The 21195-nt window shown below is 47.9% G+C and overlaps 2 protein-coding genes across 11 annotated transcripts in view; one reads left to right on the top strand and one right to left on the bottom strand.

Moving 5' to 3' along the window:
- Positions 1-14318, top strand: part of LOC121595923 (protein outspread) — a 199856-nt gene extending 185538 nt beyond the window's left edge. For 3 of the 9 annotated variants that reach the window (XM_041920380.1, XM_041920376.1, XM_041920377.1), the window contains exons 8-15: positions 4383-5221; positions 5288-9607; positions 9690-9824; positions 9890-10026; positions 10103-10255; positions 10341-10458; positions 10960-11203; positions 12391-13298. In XM_041920380.1, coding sequence (XP_041776314.1) covers positions 4383-5221; positions 5288-9607; positions 9690-9824; positions 9890-10026; positions 10103-10255; positions 10341-10458; positions 10960-11203; positions 12391-12953 — 6509 coding nt within the window. In that variant the 3' untranslated portion in view covers positions 12954-13298. Of the gene's footprint in view, positions 1-4382; positions 5222-5287; positions 9608-9689; positions 9825-9889; positions 10027-10102; positions 10256-10340; positions 10459-10959; positions 11204-12390; positions 13299-13833 lie in introns of those variants that run through there. The other 6 variants (XM_041920381.1, XM_041920378.1, XM_041920379.1 and 3 more) reach the window with 6 other exon arrangements.
- A 980-nt stretch (positions 14319-15298) lies between these two features.
- On the bottom strand, positions 15299-21179 carry LOC121595941 (ras-related protein Rab-9B). Of its 2 annotated transcripts, XM_041920424.1 has the most exons (3): positions 19853-21179; positions 19601-19737; positions 15299-17881 (listed from the first exon to the last, which is right to left on the bottom strand). In XM_041920424.1, the coding sequence occupies exons 1-3, from the start codon at positions 19905-19907 to the stop codon at positions 17372-17374; spliced, it is 702 nt and encodes a 233-aa protein (XP_041776358.1). In that variant the 5' UTR covers positions 19908-21179; the 3' UTR covers positions 15299-17371. The 2 variants fall into 2 exon arrangements, with proteins under 2 accessions (XP_041776358.1, XP_041776359.1); XM_041920425.1 differs by lacking the exons at positions 19601-19737; positions 19853-21179 and adding an exon at positions 19139-19576.
- Between the last annotated feature and the right edge of the window lie 16 nt (positions 21180-21195).

Genomic DNA, 21195 nt, shown 5'->3' with positions numbered 1-21195 from the left:
AACTTCGCTCGTTCGATTGCCCTGCCAGCCGTAAAAGCCAATCGCCACAATCCAATCGAATGCGAATGGACGTAAGTTTTATGGTACACAACATATCGACCACTGGCGGGCAGGCATTACACAGGCCTGCTCGAGAGACAGCGGAGCCTCAGGGATAAATCGACGCTTGATCGAGGGGGGCGGCCACTAATGCGCCCAATCTCATATCGCACCACCGCACAAAGCCCGCTTGTGATCGATCGAGTAACCTTCGAAAGGTGTTGAAAACATCACAAAACTTGCTCCCTTCTCCCATCATCCCTTTTTTGTGCGATCGATAAAGGCTTGGCATAATTTTAGCATAAGCCGCAGTTTGATGGATGAAGTTCAACATAACATTCCTTGCTGCTGGAAGCATTTGAGCACGATCGTGCCGCAAGGCGTAACGTATGCGTCAATGTGGCCCCTTTCTACCATTCCTAGGGTTAAGAAGGATGTCGTGTCTTTTTTCTCAGGCAGAAAGCGAGTCATTAAGAATGCTACACTTTTATGCTACAAAAAAGAGCAACCCATCGGTGTGTGTGGCTCTTCTCCTTGAATGATCGTAAGAACCCCAAAAGGGAATGGAGGTAACCGGTGACTTGCTTATTAACATCACCACCATCAGCTACATAGCATTTAGCGCTTCCGAATATTCGTTGTACGTTCGTTCCATCTAGCGATGAATCATTTTTTCCCCGGTGAGTTTGGTAGACTGTTGGTACATGGTGCGCAAATCGTGACTTTACGTCTGTATCGACACCACCGACAATTATTAGTGGGTCAATGGTTTAAGGACAATTAGGCACTAGTACATTACGTTCTCTTCGAATTCGCTTCGAATGTGGCTGGCGTGAGTACTAGAGGCCAAGGGTAAGCGGCTGAAGAGGGTGGTTGAATTTTGAGACTTATTTTGGGGAGGTTGTAAGTCGCCACTCATAAGTTAGTGTTGTGATTGGCAGAGAAGGATGTAAGTTCTTGTGAAATTGTAGACTTTGGAATTAACACGTTTGAAGTAACATTTACAATAATGTATTGTGTATTCATCAGGTTACATTTTTTAAGACTTTAGTTGAAGAATCAATGCTGGTCCTAAAATAATCGATGAATCAATGCTATACGTTTTTATGTACTACGCAGATTTAGTTTCAATTTCTCCAGTTCAAGTTTCAGCTCCTTTTGGATTCAAATCGCAAACATAAACCAATCGTCCATGAATGTTTTGCATCCATTCCATCCCTCTGCATAAACAAAAACTGCTCCCCGAGGGCGCTCGTTAACACCCAGCCCCCAGGTGTGCCTTTACGCCAGTCACAATCGTCGACACACATCGCACGCGATCGCTATCACACCTAATTGCACACCTCACCTTAAAAATCCTGCCCTGGACACGCCGGTCAAACGCCGTGCTAGACAATAAAAACTTTGCACACATGCCGCTTTGTGACGGCGCAATAAGAACTGTGGAGCAAACAACAATCGACGGTCCGCTCGTGGCCCCCTGGGAGATCTGTACGAACTTTAGCCTTGGCTCGTTCACACCTTGGGCAACCTGGTCTAGTAGTAGCCTTGAACTTTCGTCACGCATCCGAGACAAGGAGAGGCCTCACATCTCAAGCTCCCTGCCGCAACAGTAGAGGGGTGTCCATTTAAGGATTACGAGTGAAGGCTTCCTCTAAACTCCAACTGGAAGCGATGCAAAAGAACGGAGACGTAGCTCATCGTCAGCATTACTTCCGCTCCTGCATTGGGATGGGGGGGAGAAGATGATAGCATTTTTGCCGCTGGACGACCAATTAGCCCGGATCGGACATCGAACGCGCGACAGGACCGAATCGACGGGGCCCGATAATGATAGCTTTTAATATTTCTTAACGATCCCATCTTGCGCGGTGCGAAACGAGATGTGCGACATGTTGCCTCCAGTGTCGATCGATCGCGATTTCGTTTGCCATGACAGCCTTCACGGTGCGGAGTTTTAATTTGCGTTGCGTACTTGTTTGACAGCGGCTTTCAGCACCAAATCGATCGACAACAGATCGAAAAACCGTTCGCTCTGGTATGGAAATTACTACGTCTGTGCGGGTATAATTCTTCTCCACGGCAAACTTCTCTTCCGGCAGCCGCTTTTGTGCTCCAGCGCCATCTCCTGAAGAAGTTCTTTTTTTTTACTTTTTGGGGTCCGATCGCACGGTCCATTCAGAACAAATGTGAGGCTTTAACGCCACTCAACCACGGCTGGAATATACACCTTCCGTGCAAACCGATATTGGCACTGATCGGTAGAGGGTCCGCGTTTCCCACGGACAGCTGGGAGTGCCGCCGAGACAACCGTGTTAAGTGTCTTGCCAAAGCCCAAATAAAGCCATCGAGACGGGTCACGGGCTACGGGCCTTCAGGGTTTTTTTTTTTACTTATTCCTTCACATGCGTACAAGACGACTTGGAGCTTTGCTCACTTAGAACACACCATTACGATTGAGCGATCGAGCTAAACATGCTTTTAATTGAATTTATTTGTTCAGTTTTTCGCGTGCCATGTCATTCGACGCGAACCGAAAACGCGTCTCCTTTCTTTACGACGCCGGCCGTCGGTTTGTCCCGCATGATCCGCGGCCACCCCCCGGGGTATGTGTGTGTTTATCCTCGCTTGTTAATAGCTGGTTTTACAACGGCCTGGGAACCTCCGGACCAAGGATGGGGCTACACGCTTGTTGGAATGTTACGCCGAGCGGTACGCTTCGGTGCTGTACAGCACGCAACACAACGCTGAGCGCGCGCAAGTGACACGGTTATAAAGATGTTAGAAGCGGACAGACACCTAGGCAGTGCAGTGCCTGCCAGGTGAAGGGGGTTGTTAGGTGTGCACGGTCGTGTCACTTCGTGGTAGGAATTTTGTTCGCTTGTTCCTTACAGAAATTGAAGTTCTGGGGCGATGTGAATGTTAAGGCATCACTTGATGTGTGAATACAACAGATCGGTGGAATGTTTTAAAGAGATTTAATGTCATCTTTAGCAAAATAATCATGTATTTTACGAACTAATGAGCGATGGCATTAGTCCAACTGTAGGAAGGAATGTAGAACATGGGAATGCAAATGGCAATGCTTTGTTGGGCCAGGGAGCGGTAAACATTTCAACAAGTTGGCCAGAGTTCTGAAATTTGCTCTCATTTTCTGATGTATTGATGTATACAGTGTTGGTAAGAAAGAACATACACAACTATGAGAGATAAGCTTGAGTCAATAAAGAAGTTCTTTATCATTTGAGTAAGAGTCAAATACACATGCAAACTTCAGTTGCGGAGTGTTTTGTAACAAAATACGAAATGAGGCCTCATGAATTTTTGAAAGACTTTTCTATAACCTAAAGAATCTTAGGCTTCATATGTAAAGTAAAAGCCGTAGTCGGTAACACTGAGTCAAACAAGTCAACGTCATCTGAAAGAAAGAACTCATTTTATTCAATAATCAGTACGCAGCCCGTCGCTTGTGATAATTTAACCTTTGTATCCTTATTTTGAAACTATTTTAAATATTCAAAAATATTCTAAAATAATCCTCTAAGATGATACTAAAGTAATCTTCTTCTAACACAAGTCAACTGGGTTTAAACATAAGTTCTGAATAAGATTTTATGTTGCTAGTACGATGAATAAGTCTAATTGCATTATGTTGTACTTTGCCGATCTCTGTTGCAGATGATTTTTAATTTGTAACACCTATTTAATGCACGACATAACTAATAGCTAATAGCAACATACATCCTAGCTCATTATAGATTCATTGCGCAAAAATGTCTTAGGACAATTATTCAATAATTCCGATTGGAAAAAGAAAACAAACTTGTTTCATACGGAGCAATGCACCGGAAATTTATTCTATTTTTAAATTTATGTTACATCATCGTCATTCCCCTGTTTGAATTACAAAACTATTTCCATTTTTATTGCAAAGTGGTGGAGCAGCTCGAAATGAACATACAAAAAACCCACTAAACATCAGTTGCAATTATTAACATTCTCAAGGGGACGTCCCTTACTTAGTCACACTTGGCTCGAATCATTTATCGGACGCGTTTGATCTTTTCCTGCACAAAAATAGCACATCCACCATTTGCGTCTCGGTACGCCAGGGACACCCTTCATGACGTGACCATCGCGCGCTTTACCACGCTTTTAACGCATCATAATTATCACGTAGCACTTGGTTTACTGTGTACTCATGAAGTCAGTCTTTTTTGTGCTTCTGAAGGCAACCTGAATAGAGAACTGAGCCACCACCAACGCTAGACCATGCTCTGTATCTTCCTTACTAATAGTGCGTGCGCGTTTCTCATCCCTCTCTCTCTCTCTCCGAACAATAGCGACCAAATGTCTGCTGCTCGATGGTGGCGTTGGCATCAGCGGCACTGAGCTGCGCTCGCGCGACGAACCAAAGCTGAAGGATATCGCGAACACGATCACGAACGTGAACCGCTGGAGCAGCCCCTGCATCACGGACAGCCTGTCACTCACGGCGGCCGACCATCACAACCACCATCAGCCGACGAGCCCGCGGGACGAAAACACGATCCCCCCGCAGTACACCAACGGAACCAATGGGGGAGTCGGTGGAGGAGGAGGCGGCACGGGAGGTGGCAGTACGGGCGGTACCGGTGGAACGCCTGCCAGTGTCGGCGGCGGTGGTACACCGCTCCAGATGCGGCCCCACTCGCTCACCCTCCCGTCCAGTGCGCCCGCGATCGTGTCAGCCATTGTGAAAAAGATCCCCACGTCGCTCACCGGCAAGGGATCGACGGGTTGTCCGGTGCCACCACTCGGGGCACTGCACCTGCCACCACCCACCACCACCACCACCAACGCAACTAGTCCGAAGCTGAAGCCTAGTCAAACGCACGAGCGGGGCGATCCGGACGGCGACTGTGGGGCGGACGATGCGCCCGCCAGCTACCTGGGCAAGAACTCGGAGCACCGCGGCCCGGACGCCGATCTGCTGCACGCGAAGAAGGGCTGGCTGCTGAAGCAGGACGGGCGGGCGGGCGACTGGAGCAAGCATTGGTTTACGCTGCGTGGCGCCGCCCTGTTCTACTACCGCGACCCGGTCGCCGAGGAGAAGGGCGTGCTGGACGGTGTGCTGGACGTGAACAGCATTACCGGCATCGCCGAGGTGCCGGTCAACAAGGGCTACGGCTTTCAGCTGACGGTAAGTACCTTCAAACGCGCAAGCGTTCGAGCGATATTTTCACCATCACACTAATTCTTCACACAGACCTGGGACAACCACCGGATCGTGCTGTCCGCCGTGACGATCAACGTGCGCAACAACTGGATCAACGTGCTGAAGAACGCGGCCGGTCTGCCACCGACCAAGGCGACGCTCGAGCTGTCCAACCAGAACGACGACAACTTCAAAACGTTAGCGGACAAGTCGCCCCCGCCGTCCCCGGCCACGCCCAGTTCGCTTGAGATCAGCGAACTGCTCGGCGACGCGATCGAGCACAAGCCGAAGCTGAAGCGGGGCAAACTGCTCGAAAAGAACAACAACAACAGTGGCACGAATGGGCACCTGCTGATTGAGGGCGTCGTACCGCTGGCGGCAAGTCCAACCGCGGGCGAAGATGTCGTGGACAAGGCACCCAAGGACGTGATCGTGCATCTGACGGCTGCCCGCAACCTTACCGAACAGTCAAACAGTGCCAGCACACCGCCGGAGGACAAGAGCGCTATGAACGCCTCCACCCCCACCAACACCAACACCACCACCAACACAATCAACACCTCCACCCATAGCAGTAGTAATAGCAGTAGTACTAGCAGTAGTCAGCCTCAACCAAAGCAACAGTCGTCGGTGGTGGTGCTGCAGTCGCCCGTCACGCCCCTCACGCCCAAATCGTTGCTGTTCTCGTCGGACGAGGAGTACCGGACGGCGTCGGAGGGTGGCCGGCGGGATAGTGTTGGCGACCAGTGGGGATCGCCAGTGTCGCCCTCGCCGCCGTCGGTGGTGCCGCTGGCAATGCGTACCAAAGATAGGTTAAGAACGAACCCGCCACTGTCGGCCCAAAGTCAGCAGCAACAGCACCAGCACCAGCGGCTCCACAAGCGCAGCCGCTCGTCGCCACCGAGCTCACGGCGCAGCACCATCGAGTCGGAGGCGCCGGTCCCGCTGGCCCCGTTCCACACGGTGCAGGAGGAGGACGGTAGCGGGCTGGAGAAGGAGCTGCAGCTGCGGCTGCAGGCGGCCGAGAAGGAGCTGGCGATGCTGCGCGAGGAAACGCACGAGCGGGAAGCGCGCATGTCCGAGCTGCTGACCACGCTCGAGCGCACCGAGCAGGAGCTGACGCGCAAGCGCGAGCTGGAGGAGAACCGCGAGAAGCTGATGGTGCAGCTGCAAGACAGCCGAGCCGCGGGGCAGGACATAATCGACCGCATCACGCATGAGCTGTCCAAGAGCCGGGACACGACGAAGGAGCTCGAGGAGCGGCTGGCCCGGGGCATCGAGGAGAACGAGTCGCTGTACCGACGGTTGCAGGAGTGCGGCATTGCCGCACCCGGTACCAGCCCAGCGTCGAGCCTGTGCAGCCTGGCCGTGGCACGGAGCGGTCGCATCAAGCGCATGGACTCGTTCAGCGATCTCACCTGCCTGACCGCGATCGATCCAACCCAGCTCGACCGGGACATGCTGGCGGACGAGTACCGGGAGCTGCGCGCCCGCTTCGAGCGTGCCGTCAGCGAGCTGAAGGCGATGAAGCGCGAGCTGAAGGACGCGCATGGGCTGTACGATGAGCTGGAAATAGCGTACGCCACGCTGCGCAAGGAGCTCGACCGACAGGCGACCGAGCATGAGGCGCAGTCGCGCATGATGGCCGATCGGATCCAGGACATGACGAACAAGTACACGGCGGCGGAGAAGCAGGTTCGGCTGCTGAAGCAGAAAGCGATCCGGTCGGAGAAGCGCCGATCGCTGTCGCTCAAGGGCAAGGAGTCGCTCTCGATCCAGAAGGAGCTGGAGGAGAAGGTGTCCGAGCTGGAGAGCAAGATCGATGCGCTCGAAAGTGGCGGTGTGCTGCTGCCGGTGGCAAAGGCGACTGTGGAGCTTGCGACGCCGGAAGCTGCGCAACCGGTGCGCCGTTCGTCGTCTACCCGGCTGCGCAGGAAAAGTCTGGACAGTGCCACGCTGTCCGCGCAACCGATGCAGGTCGTGCTGCGGCTGAACAATCTGGAAAAGCGCGTCGAGAACGTGCAGGCTGTTGGACTGCCAGTGGCAAAGCCGCCCGAGGTCAGTGAGTGTGAGACGGCCAGTACATCGAGCACAGGTGCCAAACCGGTGCCGGAGCATCTGCTCGATCGGCTCAAGAGTCTGGAAGGTGTGGTGGTGTCGGTACGCGAACTGATCGACCAAAGTGCACAGCAGTTCCAGAGTCTGCGCACTTCCCGCTCGCGACGTTCCGTATCGCCAGCGGCTGACCGGAAGGACTCGTACAAGTTTATCGAGCGCTGTCTGGCCGAGGTGTCGAAGCTGTTGCGTGAGAGTTGCGACAACTGTGTCGTGCCGGTGGAGGGCACGGGCTACGGCAGCGTGATTGTGCTGCCCGAATCGAACCCCATCAAGCTGGCACTGGATCAGCTGGAAGCACAGCTCAAGGGCAAGCTGGCGGATCTGCTCAAGCAGCGGCGCATGCTGCGCGAAACGAACGGACTCACGCAGCGCAAGGATATGGAGCTGCTGGCGGAGCGGATCGCGTTCGAGAGTGTTTGCTTCGGCCGGCTACGGCACGCCCTCGAGCGGGCAGAAAATCTGGCAGAGTTCGAGGAACGCCAAACGAAGGTGGAGGTCTGCGAAACCGTCCAGCTGATGTCGATGCTGAAGGCCAAGCTGTCCGGCAAGTGCGTGGTGCGACCGAGCAGCAGTGCCGACGTGCTGGCCAGTGTGCTCGCCCGCAAGCTAATGCTGTCTGCCGGCCGCACCAGCACGATGCGGTCGCTCTCCTTCCCCCCGATCGGAACCGCCCTGCTGGACGATCTACTGCGCCAGCAGAACGAGGTGCACCTGATCGCGAAACGCTACCAAACGACAATCATGGAGAACCTGGCGTACGGGCTGGCGGCCGAAACGCTCTCCTACATTGCGTCCTCGCACGAGACGGTGCAGGGCGCGGTGCAGGAAGCCTGGCGCCAGGCCCAGGAAGCGGTCAACGCCGAGCTGGTGCAGTCCGAGATCGCGCACATCATGATGCGCAACGCGCAGCGGTACGAGGGTTCGCTGGCGCCCGCCTTCGGGTACGCACTGTCCACGCAGGAGCGCATCACGTTCGAAACGTTCGCGGACGCAGTACACGAAGCGCTGCGCCGCGAGATGGATGCGGCCGTGCGGCAGCTGACCGAGTGCTACGAGGAAACGCTCGCCAAGATGAAGCGCGGCCAGTGGCGACTGCACCTCGAGCAGGAGCGAAAACCGAGCGAAGGGCGCCAACTGCTCGCCGAGTTTGCGGACATTGTCGCTCACAAGGCGCTGATCGATGCGCGCGTCCACGTGCTGAAGGGTGACTACGTGCCGAAAAAACCCGCCCAGCCCGCGGATACTTTGGACGAACCGTGCGAGCGAGTGTTCAGCGTGGCCGCGCTCAAGCAGTACGAAAACCTGTACACGGACCTGACCGCCGATCTGGAGGTCGCGAACGCGGACGACATTCTGGCCGAGGCGGACTTTAACTTCATGTACAAGTACTTCACCAGCGAGCACGCGCTCAACAAGGCGGAGGTGAAGGAAGTGTCCGCGATACTGAACGAGCTGGAGCGATCGGTCGTGGCGCTGCAGGCCACGCTACACCCGGACAGTGGGAATGCCGTTGCGGCCAGCGCCATCGACGTGGACAGCCTGCGCAGCATTCACGCGCGGTGCGTCGAGATTCAGCAGCGCATCGATTCGCTGAGCAGTGCGGCGAAGCAGCTGCAGTCGCGCAGCGACCAGTGCGGCCGGCTGCAGGATCGGCTCCTCCAGCTGACGGAAGAGCACGAGCGCGAGCTCGGCACGGTTCGGCAGCAGCACGAGGCAAAGCTGACCGCACTGCAGCGACGTATCGACGAGCAGCAGCAGCGCATACGGGCAATCGACGGAGAGCGGGTGGAGCTGCTCGAGCGGCTCAACAACGAGCGCAACCTGCTGAAGCAGAAGGAGAAGGAGCTGCACGAGCTGTCGGTGCGTTTGACCCGGCTGGACGCGGCCAGCAACGAGAAGGACAAGGAGATCGAGGATCTGCTCGACAGCTACGACCAGGAGTGCAAGAAGGCGCGCACGCTGAAGGACCGGTGCGAGGAGCTGGCGGGCAGCTGTCGCAAAACGGCGGCCGAGTACGCGGAGCTGGAGAAGGAGCGGGACTATCTGTACGAGCAGATGCGCAAGGAGCAGGACCACGCGAAGAAGCTGGAGAAGCACCTGGAGATGGTGGAGGCGGAGCATGCGCAGCAGGTGGACAACCTGCACGCCGCCTACCGGGAGCAGCAGATGGCGAACGAGCTGGACTCGCAGAAGGACCGGGACGATGAGGATAGCTTGCGCTCGCGCTACCAGGCCGAAATCGAGCAGTTGCGGGTAAGGTGTTGTGCGGTGTTGCCTACATTTAGGCGCACACTTGCGGGAAGGTTTCATTTAACTGTTCCGCGTGTGTTTGCAGGCACTCTGCGAGAAAGGACTGGCTGCGATGGAAGCTTCGCACAAGCGCATCATTCACGATCTGGAGGAGAAGCACCAGCAGGAGATCGCTAAGCTCATTCTGGAAAAGGAACAAGCGCTGGCCGAAGAAACACAGGTAAGATGGTGGAGTGGAAAAGAAACCCGGTTTGAAGATGAAACTAATTTCGCAACACTTTGCAGGCAACACTGGCAGCACTCGACGCCATGAAGAAAGCACACCAGAATGAGGTGCAGCGGGAGGTGACGCGCTTCAAGCAGGAGTTCCTCAAGCAGTTCCAGAAGGGCGGCCAACCGCCACAAACGTACCGCGAGAAGGAGTAAGATGCTATTAAAGTTTAAAATTACAAAAGCACCCGTTTGCTAAACTCCTCCCTCTCCACTCCACTGTTGCAGGCAAGAACTCGAAGAAGTTCGACTCGAGATCCTGTCCCTGTCCGAGAAGTACTCGATGAAGTGTGTCGAGACGGCAGCGCTCGAGGAGAAACTACGCAATGCGACGCAACAGCTGAAATGTTCGCAGCAACACATTCAGCAGCTTGATGTTAGGTAAGATTCGAGCAGTGAACCAAGCGGCAGTTCAAATTCGATTGCAAGGTTCTAATTACACGTCTTGCTCCTTCCCGCCTCATAGGAACAAACAACTTCGAGCGCACTTTGTCTCCAACCAGCCGGAAGAATCGTCTTCTGCACCACCGACCAGCAGTGTCGTAACGCCAAAGGATACCAACCTGTTCACCAGCAACAGCACGGTAAATAGCTCACTTGACTCGTACCCACCCAACTTAAGAAGAGAGAAAACAAGCAAGCCCTTCTGCCCTGTACAATCCACACCTTCCTTTTGGCATGTTCTGAATTGATACGATTGAACTTTCTTAACTGTGCGGCACCATTTCTTGTGAATTTGAACGATTGTTTGACCCGCATCAAAAACCCTTTCCACCTTGTCACACCTTTTGCAAAGCATGTACGAATCGTAGCATGATCGCCGACCCTTCCCACCCGTTTCTTCTCCCTTTTTTCCCGTGTGTTTCGTTTGTTTTTTCGCGTGTGTGTGTGCCCTTTTTTTGTATGTTTGACAAACTTTTGTTATTTTTCTCCTAACGGCTAACCACTAACAATCGCAACAACAATATAAAAAAATCATCACAAAACCCGCGTTTACCAAAACCAAAAAACAACACAAAAATCCATCGCACCACATCCACCACACCACCAACACTGGGATGATGACTCACTGGGCGCAACACCAGCAGCCACTTCAGCAGCACCTAGAAAGTTCACCGCCACGCAGCACTTCCGCTCTGCGAACGGCTACAGGCCACGGATCGCCTACCACACCGACGCCCACCACGCCAACGACGATCGTGCCGAGCTCGGTGCCGATCGAGCCCACCAGTGCGCCACCACCGCTCGAGCTGCTCGATCTGCGCGAGTGTCAGCATCTGCTGAACAACAATAAGAAAGAATCACATCCACGGTTAAAGTTCACCGAAGGTAGCCCACCGTTTGTTTTTTTTTACACACACACTCTGTCACCTCTCGCCTCTCAAGCTATTTCGCTCCGGGGGTTGCTGCTCTACACTTTTACACTTTTGCTTTAGATATAACTTTGTTCTATTTGTTTGGTGTTTGATGTATGTTGATTGTACTTTCACTTACTTAATGTTATGTTGTTGTTTTTAACACTTTTTCACTTTTTTCTTCTATTTTCACTACTTCTTTTGTATTTTGAATTGTTTTCTATATTGCATGTCTTTCCAAATGTTCTTCCTTTATCTTTCATACTTGCATGTAATTTTTTTTATTATTTATCAGTTGTATAAAATCTTCTTCTCTACTTTGTGGTGTTTTTTTATCAATTTCTCTATCTTAGCATAATTTAACTAATAGTATTATACAAAATAGAAAAATGTTCAGGGTTTTCCAGGAGTTCTCATAGCTGTGGGACACTTTATTGTCTCTTTCATACGTGGAATGATCTTAATGTAATGGACAAATCCACTAGGAATTTCCAAGGCACCTGTCCAAAAAGCGTGACATAGAGTCCAATTCCCACAGTATGAAGTTTACTTTCCTGAAGAAAAAGTCAAGAAAGTGTCCCACAACTATGAGAAACCCTGGAATCCCCGGTAAATACGTACATGTACGATTGCTAAGCCATTTTTAACAGTATTAAAATCTTACTTCTTATGTTTTGAATAAAAAACTTTGATAATGAAGTAAAATTCTAGTCTATTCAAAATATTTTTAAAAATCCACCACCAAACATTACCTCTTCAATAAGCAATTTTCGGTTTTATGAAGTAATGTTGGAGGTTAACAAAGATAGAAGCGTATCCTAGAATATATTTACAGTTATTTAGAAACTACAAAATAGGTAAATGTTTCATTAAAATATATTTTATATATTTATATATATTTTTGTAATTTATGTACAAGTATTTTGTAGTAATAAATGTTACTATATATCATTAAGCCTTCCAAAAAAATACAATAACAGTTATCAATGCATGCGCAACGGGGTTGAATATACTGTGGTTCCTTTTCTTATACAATTGTAATTATTAAGGGTTACTTCTTGGTAGACACTCAACATAAATTGTAACCAATGGCAAGGATATTAAATAGTTTCCCAATTATCTCTTCTCCTATCTTTCGCATCCTCATGCATCGGGCCACAGCAGGAGCCAAACTAGGTGTAGCACCGATCTTCTCTACCTCCAGCACGACCGTTGGCACCAGCGCGCCCGGTACGGCGATCGTCAACGATTCCGTCAACCTGGCGAGCAGCACCAACAACAACCGCGCCAAAGTCCTCAGCTCCAAGCAGCTCAACATGAACCTGATCAGCGGCGGGTCCGGTCCACTGTCCCCGACCGGTCCGCCCACACCCCACCCAGTGGCGCTCACGCTACCGCTGATCGCCAGTGCCACGTTCAAGCACAGCAATCTGCACCGAAACCACCAGACCGCGCACGTGAATAATGCGCCGGCATGCGGTGGCAATGGGTCCAGCAACCACAACAATAACAACACAAATCATCTCATCAACCTAAACAACAATCACATACACAGCAACAACAACAATGTCAGTAATTTAAACAACAACAACAATAACAATAATAATAATAATGATAACGATAATATGCACGAGCTTAAGCCATCGACAAAACTTTGTTCGCCCCCTCCCTTAGATGAGAGGGACGTTGAACAGCAAATTCATCGATTCGAGTTGGAAATCTAAACACCGGCACCAATTATTAACACGCAATAATAATACATTTGTTCACATTGCTCATTTAACACACATTGTTTTTTTTTGTGCAGACTCGCTTTTTTTATTGTTCGTTTTGGCTTATCCATGTATGTTAACACATAAAAATGTTAAACTATGCTCCAAAAAGAAAAGAGAAAAAAAACACCTGCAAAACACGTCCTAATGGATCATCTTCAAATGTGTTCCCTCCCATACTTTAGACGAACAACGCGAAACGCATTCAATCATTATTATTATTAGTGCACGCTGAGAGCAAATACTAATGTACTAAAGCCAAAAGCCAAGCAACGGGAGCAAACGAGTACGATCAAAGCAAAGCAACGCCCTTCACGACACGCTTCGAGTTTCGATTAGTGGTTAAGGCTTTTTCCCCCTGCTGTTGATGATGTTGACTTTTGCTGTTGTGTATGTGTGTTATTACTATGTTGTTGATGTTGTTAAAGTTAGTGTTGTTAATGCGGAATGCGCCACCGCCAGCTGTTGGTAGGCGAGTGGATCAGAACTGTCGATCGGATACGAAACGTTTAGTGCCTTAAGCGATTTAATTGCAATGTCCCACTTTCTTGTTCGCCTCTTGTCATTCGTCCCTGTTGCTACAGTTCATTCATTTTATTTATTCTTCTGTAATGTACGATGAACGTTTTTACCAATTATTTTCTTTCACTTTCAACTGTCGGATTTAGTGTACGCGAACACTGTCGTTTTATTCATTTGCCATGTGTTTGTTTTCCATTTGATTGTTTTGTTTTCTTTTGATAATATTTTAACTCTTTTCACTCTTGTAGGCAAAAGCTCACCGGTTAATTTTGCACTAAAATAGGCTTTGTTTTTCTTTGTATTTTTCTAGTACCACTTTTAGCGGACGCATCATTTGCTCCTGAGAGTATGTTCATTTCTTTCTTTGTGTGTGTTGTAAAAAAAAAATCGGATTCTAAAATACGCTAAAAATTTTAACGAAATTCAAATTATTTTAGGGAAGCAAATCGGTTCGTTTTTGTTTTCGGATAAAAGTTAAGTCACCGCCACTGTACTAAATTGTACTAAAATATTTAAGAACTTTTACTTTTTAACAAACCCGACAGGAAAAGGAAACTGGTAAAGTAGTGACTTATGGTTTTAGGTTGTTTTCTAACAGCGTTGCTTCCTTATAAGCGAAAAGAATTTGACGAAATTTACACAAAAAAAGGAATAAAAAAGGAATTTGTTGATAATCGGTTGACAAAAGTGACTCAAAACAAAGCGAACAAACACAATTAATCGATAACGAAGATAGGAATAAAGGAAATGGTTTAATAAATAAAAGAATCGTAGGGAAAGAAGGACTTACCAAAATCGAAAAGTTGATCCAATGCAACATACCAGAGGACGTCCTTCAGTCGTGCTCCTGTCAAGGTACGATGTTAATCATACGATTTAAACAAAACTTCCTTGTACGTTCCTTCCCCTATCACCCCCCACTGCAACGATGTGTTCGAAGGCCCTAGTTTCCTTTTTTTTTTTTTGTTGTTAAGTTTTTTTTAAGTTGCAGAACCGATAGGCAAACATACGGGGGACAGGAAAAGGTAGTAGCTGTAGTTAGTTAGTGTTAGTAAAGCAAATCGATGATTGAGAGTGGTAGCAAATGCACTTTTGCACCCCTAATAACCAACATAAGTGTTGCTATTGGAGGATAACAAAATGATTTAAAAAAACTCCCCACAAACACAAACCAACACATTGATACATGTTAAAGAGACAGACATATATATGGTGCCTTTCTTTTGTTTTGTTGTGCGTTATTTGTAACTTTTACTATTATTACTACTACTACTACTACTACTACTACTACTACTACTACTACTACTACTACTACTACTACGACAGCAAACCCCTTAACGTTAGGATTATCGATTTCGTGGAAGTTTCTTAAAATAGATTTAAAGTTGTGTATGTGTAAACTTTTTGTAAAGTAAAAAAGAGAAGATGAAGCAAAACAATCGTTGGTTTAGTTGGATTTTTAAAGTAAAATGTAACATTTGAGCGAGATATGTAAGAGAGGGAGGGTACCTGTGCTCGCACTCACGATTCATTATGTAAATGTTTATTTTTGTGTATGTTTATCCCGTTTCCCCTTAATTAATGTTCTTCCACGTTCTGTAACTGTCGCTCGTCGAACAATCCCAGAATTGAATTCGATGTAACCTCACCGAAACAAGTTAGTGAAAGTAAATAAATATACGTATGGAAAATGAATTTGTTAAAACCGAATGGGAATGTACTTCTGTTATTTATGCATTATGTAGAAAGAAATGGCTGAAACAGTACGAGCCAAGTTGAATTTTTAATTTGCTTTATTATACAATCGTGTCTGTACAGCGGTACGGGTTGCACAAAGTTGAAAATGCTTACAAAATAGCGTTTTACGATCCTTCTTCTATCTCTCTCTTTCTATCTCTACATCTGTCCAGTGCAATCCTCTGTTTCAAATACTCCATGCACCGCACCAGGCTGCATTTTGTTGCGCCATATCTTATCACTACACTAAACATTCCTCTCACTCTGGTTCGATTTCATGTCCCAACGATTGATGTATTTTTTCAGCGCTTTAAGCATAATGAATGTAATCTAACCTAAGCTCTCTGCCACAAGGACACATACGAAAGCGCACCAAAATACAAATGACGCGCCAAAAAATGGGAAGACGTGCATTCCGGGAAAAGCCACACACGACACAGTCTGCCTAAATTGCTAAAATATAATTATCTTACAAACACACGTAAACGGAATGCGTGAAACATTTGAATGAATCTCCTTGCTGACTGACGTCTAGATTGATAGCACAATAGTCTCGCATTTCAAGTGGATAGTAATTATGATTTATTGGGCGATGTGCGTTGTGCTATCGTAAACTGTACACATCCAACCGCTTTTCAGTGAAAGTAAAGTAAATAAAAACTGTCTCCAGTTCAATGTTGCCATTTGATTTGATGAGCATTCACAACTCAGCTCTGCGCTTCAGATTGATCAGGTACGTAAATATTAGTTTTTATGTAGTTTGTTTTTGCTTGTACAGTGTACATTAAATGAGTATGGAACTGAACCAAAAACGCACGCACAAAAGTTAATCTTAAGCGCATCGAAAATAATGGTGTGCTTTTCTATCGCTGTTTATGTTAAAAAAGACACCATTTTCTATGGACCATATTATGTATAGTGGTTTGTCGCAATGGATAAATCGTACTAATAAAATGACTTCATTATCTTCTCACAATTTCGTTCTACAATACAATACTTCAATAAAAGCACCATTTGAACATAAAAAAACTGAAACCTTGTTTGTATGCAAGTGTCCTTTCCTTTTACAAACTTTTTAAACAGTCTGCATGATCGTCTTTGTGGTTTGTGATTTTTTCACACAACTTTCATTCAAAAATCCGACAGCATTGATTTAGCAGCATGCGACATTCAGAATTAATTGATATGAAATAAATATTTGGATTATAAATTAGTATTATTGCAAATGTTAAGCAATACTATCCAACGACTAGGTCCCGTCCGTTGGTAATATTGCATTCACTAGTAGTAATATAAACACAATCTATAAAAGAATGTTTAAATAAAAATCCACAAGCACTCATAACAATGCTGCTTTACCAACGCGATCACCGCGTTGGGTATAAAATGCACAGGAAAAACACAGGTTTAGTTCTACTAAACCAATACAAAACACTTCCTACGAATTGTTTTGATAAAATAAAATACACATATGAACGCAGTGAACAGCTTAAAATTGGATCCAAAGAAATTGCTTGCTTTTAGCTGTTTCATTCAACCAACTGAGGAACAATCATTTAGATTGTGCGCCACCGTTGAGTTTTTACATCTGTGTGACGCTTGTCTAGTACCTTCAGCCAGCTGAAGCTTAAAAAAACAATGACAATACCCACCACACATCGCATCTCGCCACGTACGCGCAAGCAATGAGGCGTAAAGATCTGTACAAATGTGTCTCGTTCTAGTACGCTGCCCGTTTGCAAGCGTAAAGCCACTGACCGGACTCACAATACTCAATGTGCCATTTGTTGAAAGATTGTGCAAATAGTGTCTATAAATCTCAAAATCACTTCTCCACTTCACACCGTGTTTATGACGCCATTGAAAGTGATGCACGGATGGAGAAAACACGTGAGAAGATTTTCCTCCAACCTTCTCGTCGACTTTGTGCTTACTTTACATTTCAAACCACAACCCAACTATCATTAGAAATGACTAACCCTAATCATGCTGCTGCCAGCAGTTGAAACAAAAGCTGTCCCGTTTGCTGATTCTGTCCACCGCGCAACCGTCTAACAGAATCTCTTATCACATACTTATTGATCCTGCCTATCAACGGGAACCGATCACACTCAGTTCGGATAATCGTCGTCGTCCTGCATCGTGTTGACCGTTGGGCGGCCCAGTCCCGCACAGCAGAACCGATTGCGATTCGCGTTCAAGTTGACACTCTTCATCAAATCGATCGTATCCTGTCCCTGAGCGCGCAATTCCCGCTCGGTCGATCGTTCCAGCTTTCGCCACTGCTGTACCGCCAGCGCGAAGGCAGTCGCCACATTTTCGGACGTTTTGGCCGACGTTTCGATGTAAGCGGTTATGTGGTGCTCCTGGCACCATTGCGACACCTCCTCGGCCGTAACCTCCCGCTGTGCCGGCGGCAAATCATTCTTCGTGCCGACGACCACGAACGGAAAGTGGTCCGGATTGACGTCGTAGTACCGGAGGAACTCATCGCGCCAGCTGGCCAACGCTCGGAAGCTTAGCCGATCGTTGATGGCGTAAGTCAGCAGGCAAATGTCGGTACCACGATAGAACGGAGTTCGCAGCGCTCGAAACCTTTCCTGTCCGGCTGTATCCCAGATCTAAAATTGAGAACAAAAATTAGAATTGATAATACATGTCAAAACTGTGTGAAAACTGTGTGTGGTTGTCTATGACAAACATCACATCGCGTCTTTCAACACCGTTTATGTGATTCGCGTGACTCCTAATCAATTTTGTAAACAGTATTAGACGCCCGATTGCAAATAGCATGCAAAAATTCCCTTCCCACACACCTGACACATCGATGCGTCATGCCCAACCTGCTAATCAATACCACAGGGCAAAGCTTCCGCAGATTATTGACATCAACAATGAGCCTATACATTTACATCACACCAAGTTCCGAATGTAGAAGATCAAGACGTTTTGCTGGGGCTTAGCAACAACAGAACGCAAAAAGGCTCATTATTATGCCATCCAAAGCCTGCAGCGCTCGACTTCCAGCAAACATCGACTTTGCTAACATCGTTTAAAATTAAATCGATTACGATTTCCAAACCTTATCCCTTGAGCCCCGCCATCGCATTCATTACTTCATTCTAAACGCTGCGCACTTCTTGTCAAGAATAAATTGCAAACAGCAACCATAAAAAGAGCAATACGACTGTTACAGGCGATGTGATTTTAATAGCTCCTGTGCACGCTATTTACACACAACACGAAGAGACAATTTTACGGGCAAGACGCCGGGCGACTTTCCTTCTTCTGCCCGGTTAGAGCGATTTTTTTGTACAACATTCAGGTCACGTTTGCAAACGGCCTAAACTGGAAATAAAGACATTTGCGATTTATACCAGTTTCTAACTATTTTAGTCTTTTAAAATTATTTTATACTATTTTTATAACATCGAGAAAGCTTTGATGCTGACATATTTTTTTAAAGAAGTAGATTGTTTTCAAACCATACCAGCCTTGTAGAATAAGCAGATTTTAGCCAAATCTCTAATATCGTATAGGTGTACATTGCTATACGATAAGCGATACGCATTCATTCCAATAAGATAAGCGGCAACACACAAAACACTTCCGGGCAGATTTCTCTCCTATTAATGGAGCTCGATTTTAATGACATTGAAAAAATGCACTTTCTACTCATTTTAACATAATGCTCTCTGTTTCATTTTAAGCTTTTCGGTCGTAAATCGTAAATTTACCTACAATGCTGGACACACTCCTACCTTCCTTTGTTCCCTAGCTCCCTTGTGCCCTTCCAACTACAAATAAATGTTTCATGAGGTATTTTACCCACAACTTAACATCTGTTGACGACGCTGCTCATGTTTAAACAAACCTACCCAGCTGACGGTAGTGGTCACCTTGTTTCGGGTGTGCGAACAAACGAACCTACCCAAGCTTGCGTTCGCGATATAGTTGCGTTTCATCTACTATTTGCCCAGCCCACACCCACAATAGCGGCCCATCGCGATCCTTCGCCACATCTGTAACATCTCCGTCACCTTCTCACCGAGAGCACGAAAGATAAGCTTTTCGTTCATTTGTTCGGTTTTGTTTGTTTGCACTGTGGTGGTTAACGGTGTGCGTGTGTATTTGTGTACGTGGTAACCCATAACTATTGCCCTTTTGGTGGACGAACACACCGCTAGACACATCGCTCGTATTCTGTCTGTGTGTGTTCCTCGCATATGTGTCGCGTTTGCTCAATTATCTTCCTGCCCTGTTCCTATCCCCTGCAACCATTTCGTGTAAACTATCGTCATTCGCAGGTGGCGAAACACCCAACGACATCGTCCACTCACCTGCAGCGTAAACCGTTCCTGGTCCACCTGAATGTCTTTGTTCAGAAATTCCACCCCGATCGTGTGGAAACTGTTGGCGTCGAAATAGTTCGAGACGAAGCGATTCATTAGACAGCTTTTGCCCACATTTCCGTCGCCTGGAAGAGCAATTAAAATTGTTTCATTAGAACGCCCATTCAAATGCTTTACCGTCACGAAGCTTCGTTTGGGTCGCGACTCTCGCAAATCTCGTCACCTCCGTAGAAGGCCTACCTAAAATGACCACTTTAAGCAGTATGTTTTTACTCGGCGGTCGCATGTTCGTCATCTTGTGGCCTGCTATGTTGCTTTCTCTTCCGTTCCGTTTCTTTGTTCTCCGATGTGCTCTCCCTCGCTCCTTGGAGACCCGCCGCGATGGCGATGCTGCGTTTTTGTTTATGCTGTTATGCACTGAACCGTGGAATAGCAACCGTCACCTCCGCTGGCCTCCAAGGTGAATTATGCTTCGCACAGTTTGATCCGTCGCTACGAGCTGATCGTAATAATATTCACCTCACGTTTCGATGGGCGGGTCCAGGGGGCTGTGGACTTCTCGCAAGACGAATAGTGTGAGATTGTCGTTGCCCACCAAAGCTCATGAATTCATAAATGCACTCTACACTGGGGTGGCCAGCGCCGCCCGTTTCGTTGACCCCGTCACACGGCTATAAACGGCACGGCATCTCTCTTTCACTCTGTCGCGGAACACAGCAGCAGCTTCTCGCTTACTATGCGCATACACTTGGAAGAAAACAACGATCGAGAGGAATGGGACCGTGCCCACCAACTAACTATGACCCAGCGCCAACTCAATCAATTCCAAACAATCTGTACCCAGACAAGCAGCAGACCAGGCACACAGAGGGACAGAAAAATCTCACATACACAAGCGTGCACACACACACACACACATCCGAACTCGATACACTTAATCAACAATGCAGCATCGCCGATGAATGCGCATCACCAACCACAACTAGTATTAGACAATAAACACAAAAACTAACAATCGAACCGGATATTCTCGCCTGCAAATTTGCGGATGACATCACAACTCCATCGCACACGCAGCTAGGATGATGCTCTCCGTGTGGCTGTGTGCGACGACCGTGGCGCACCAAGGTGTTGATCGCATATGAAGATTGCGAAAATATTTACACGACTGTCGACGGACACTGGCACTGGTGGGGGTGGGTGGGATGAATGGTTTTTTATGCTCTCTTCACTCCACCAACGCACACCAACGAAGGAATTGCTAGGAGGACGAAACACAACACAACAACACGGGAAACTTTGCATTACTCTAGCGACACGTTCATTGCACCGATTTATTTAGGATATTCACAAATCAACAAGGGTCACGCGTCGATTTCACACCAAATGTTTCTCCTACGAAATACAAAACCAGCGCAGCGAAACAGAATCGAACAAATGGGCGGATGATGTTTGCTTCCTGTCAAACTTCGGCCGCCTTCGTGCCTTCGTAAAACCAGCGATCGGAGCGCTGAACCACGCGCCATAAACGCGCACAGCTGTGCGGCCGTTTGCTGTCAGCTGTGACAGATCCCCCTAGAGGG

Source organism: Anopheles merus, chromosome 3R (genome assembly GCF_017562075.2).
Source record: "Anopheles merus strain MAF chromosome 3R, AmerM5.1, whole genome shotgun sequence".
Classification (NCBI taxonomy): domain Eukaryota; kingdom Metazoa; phylum Arthropoda; class Insecta; order Diptera; family Culicidae; genus Anopheles; species Anopheles merus.
This window is presented reverse-complemented; position numbering and strand designations above follow the sequence as displayed.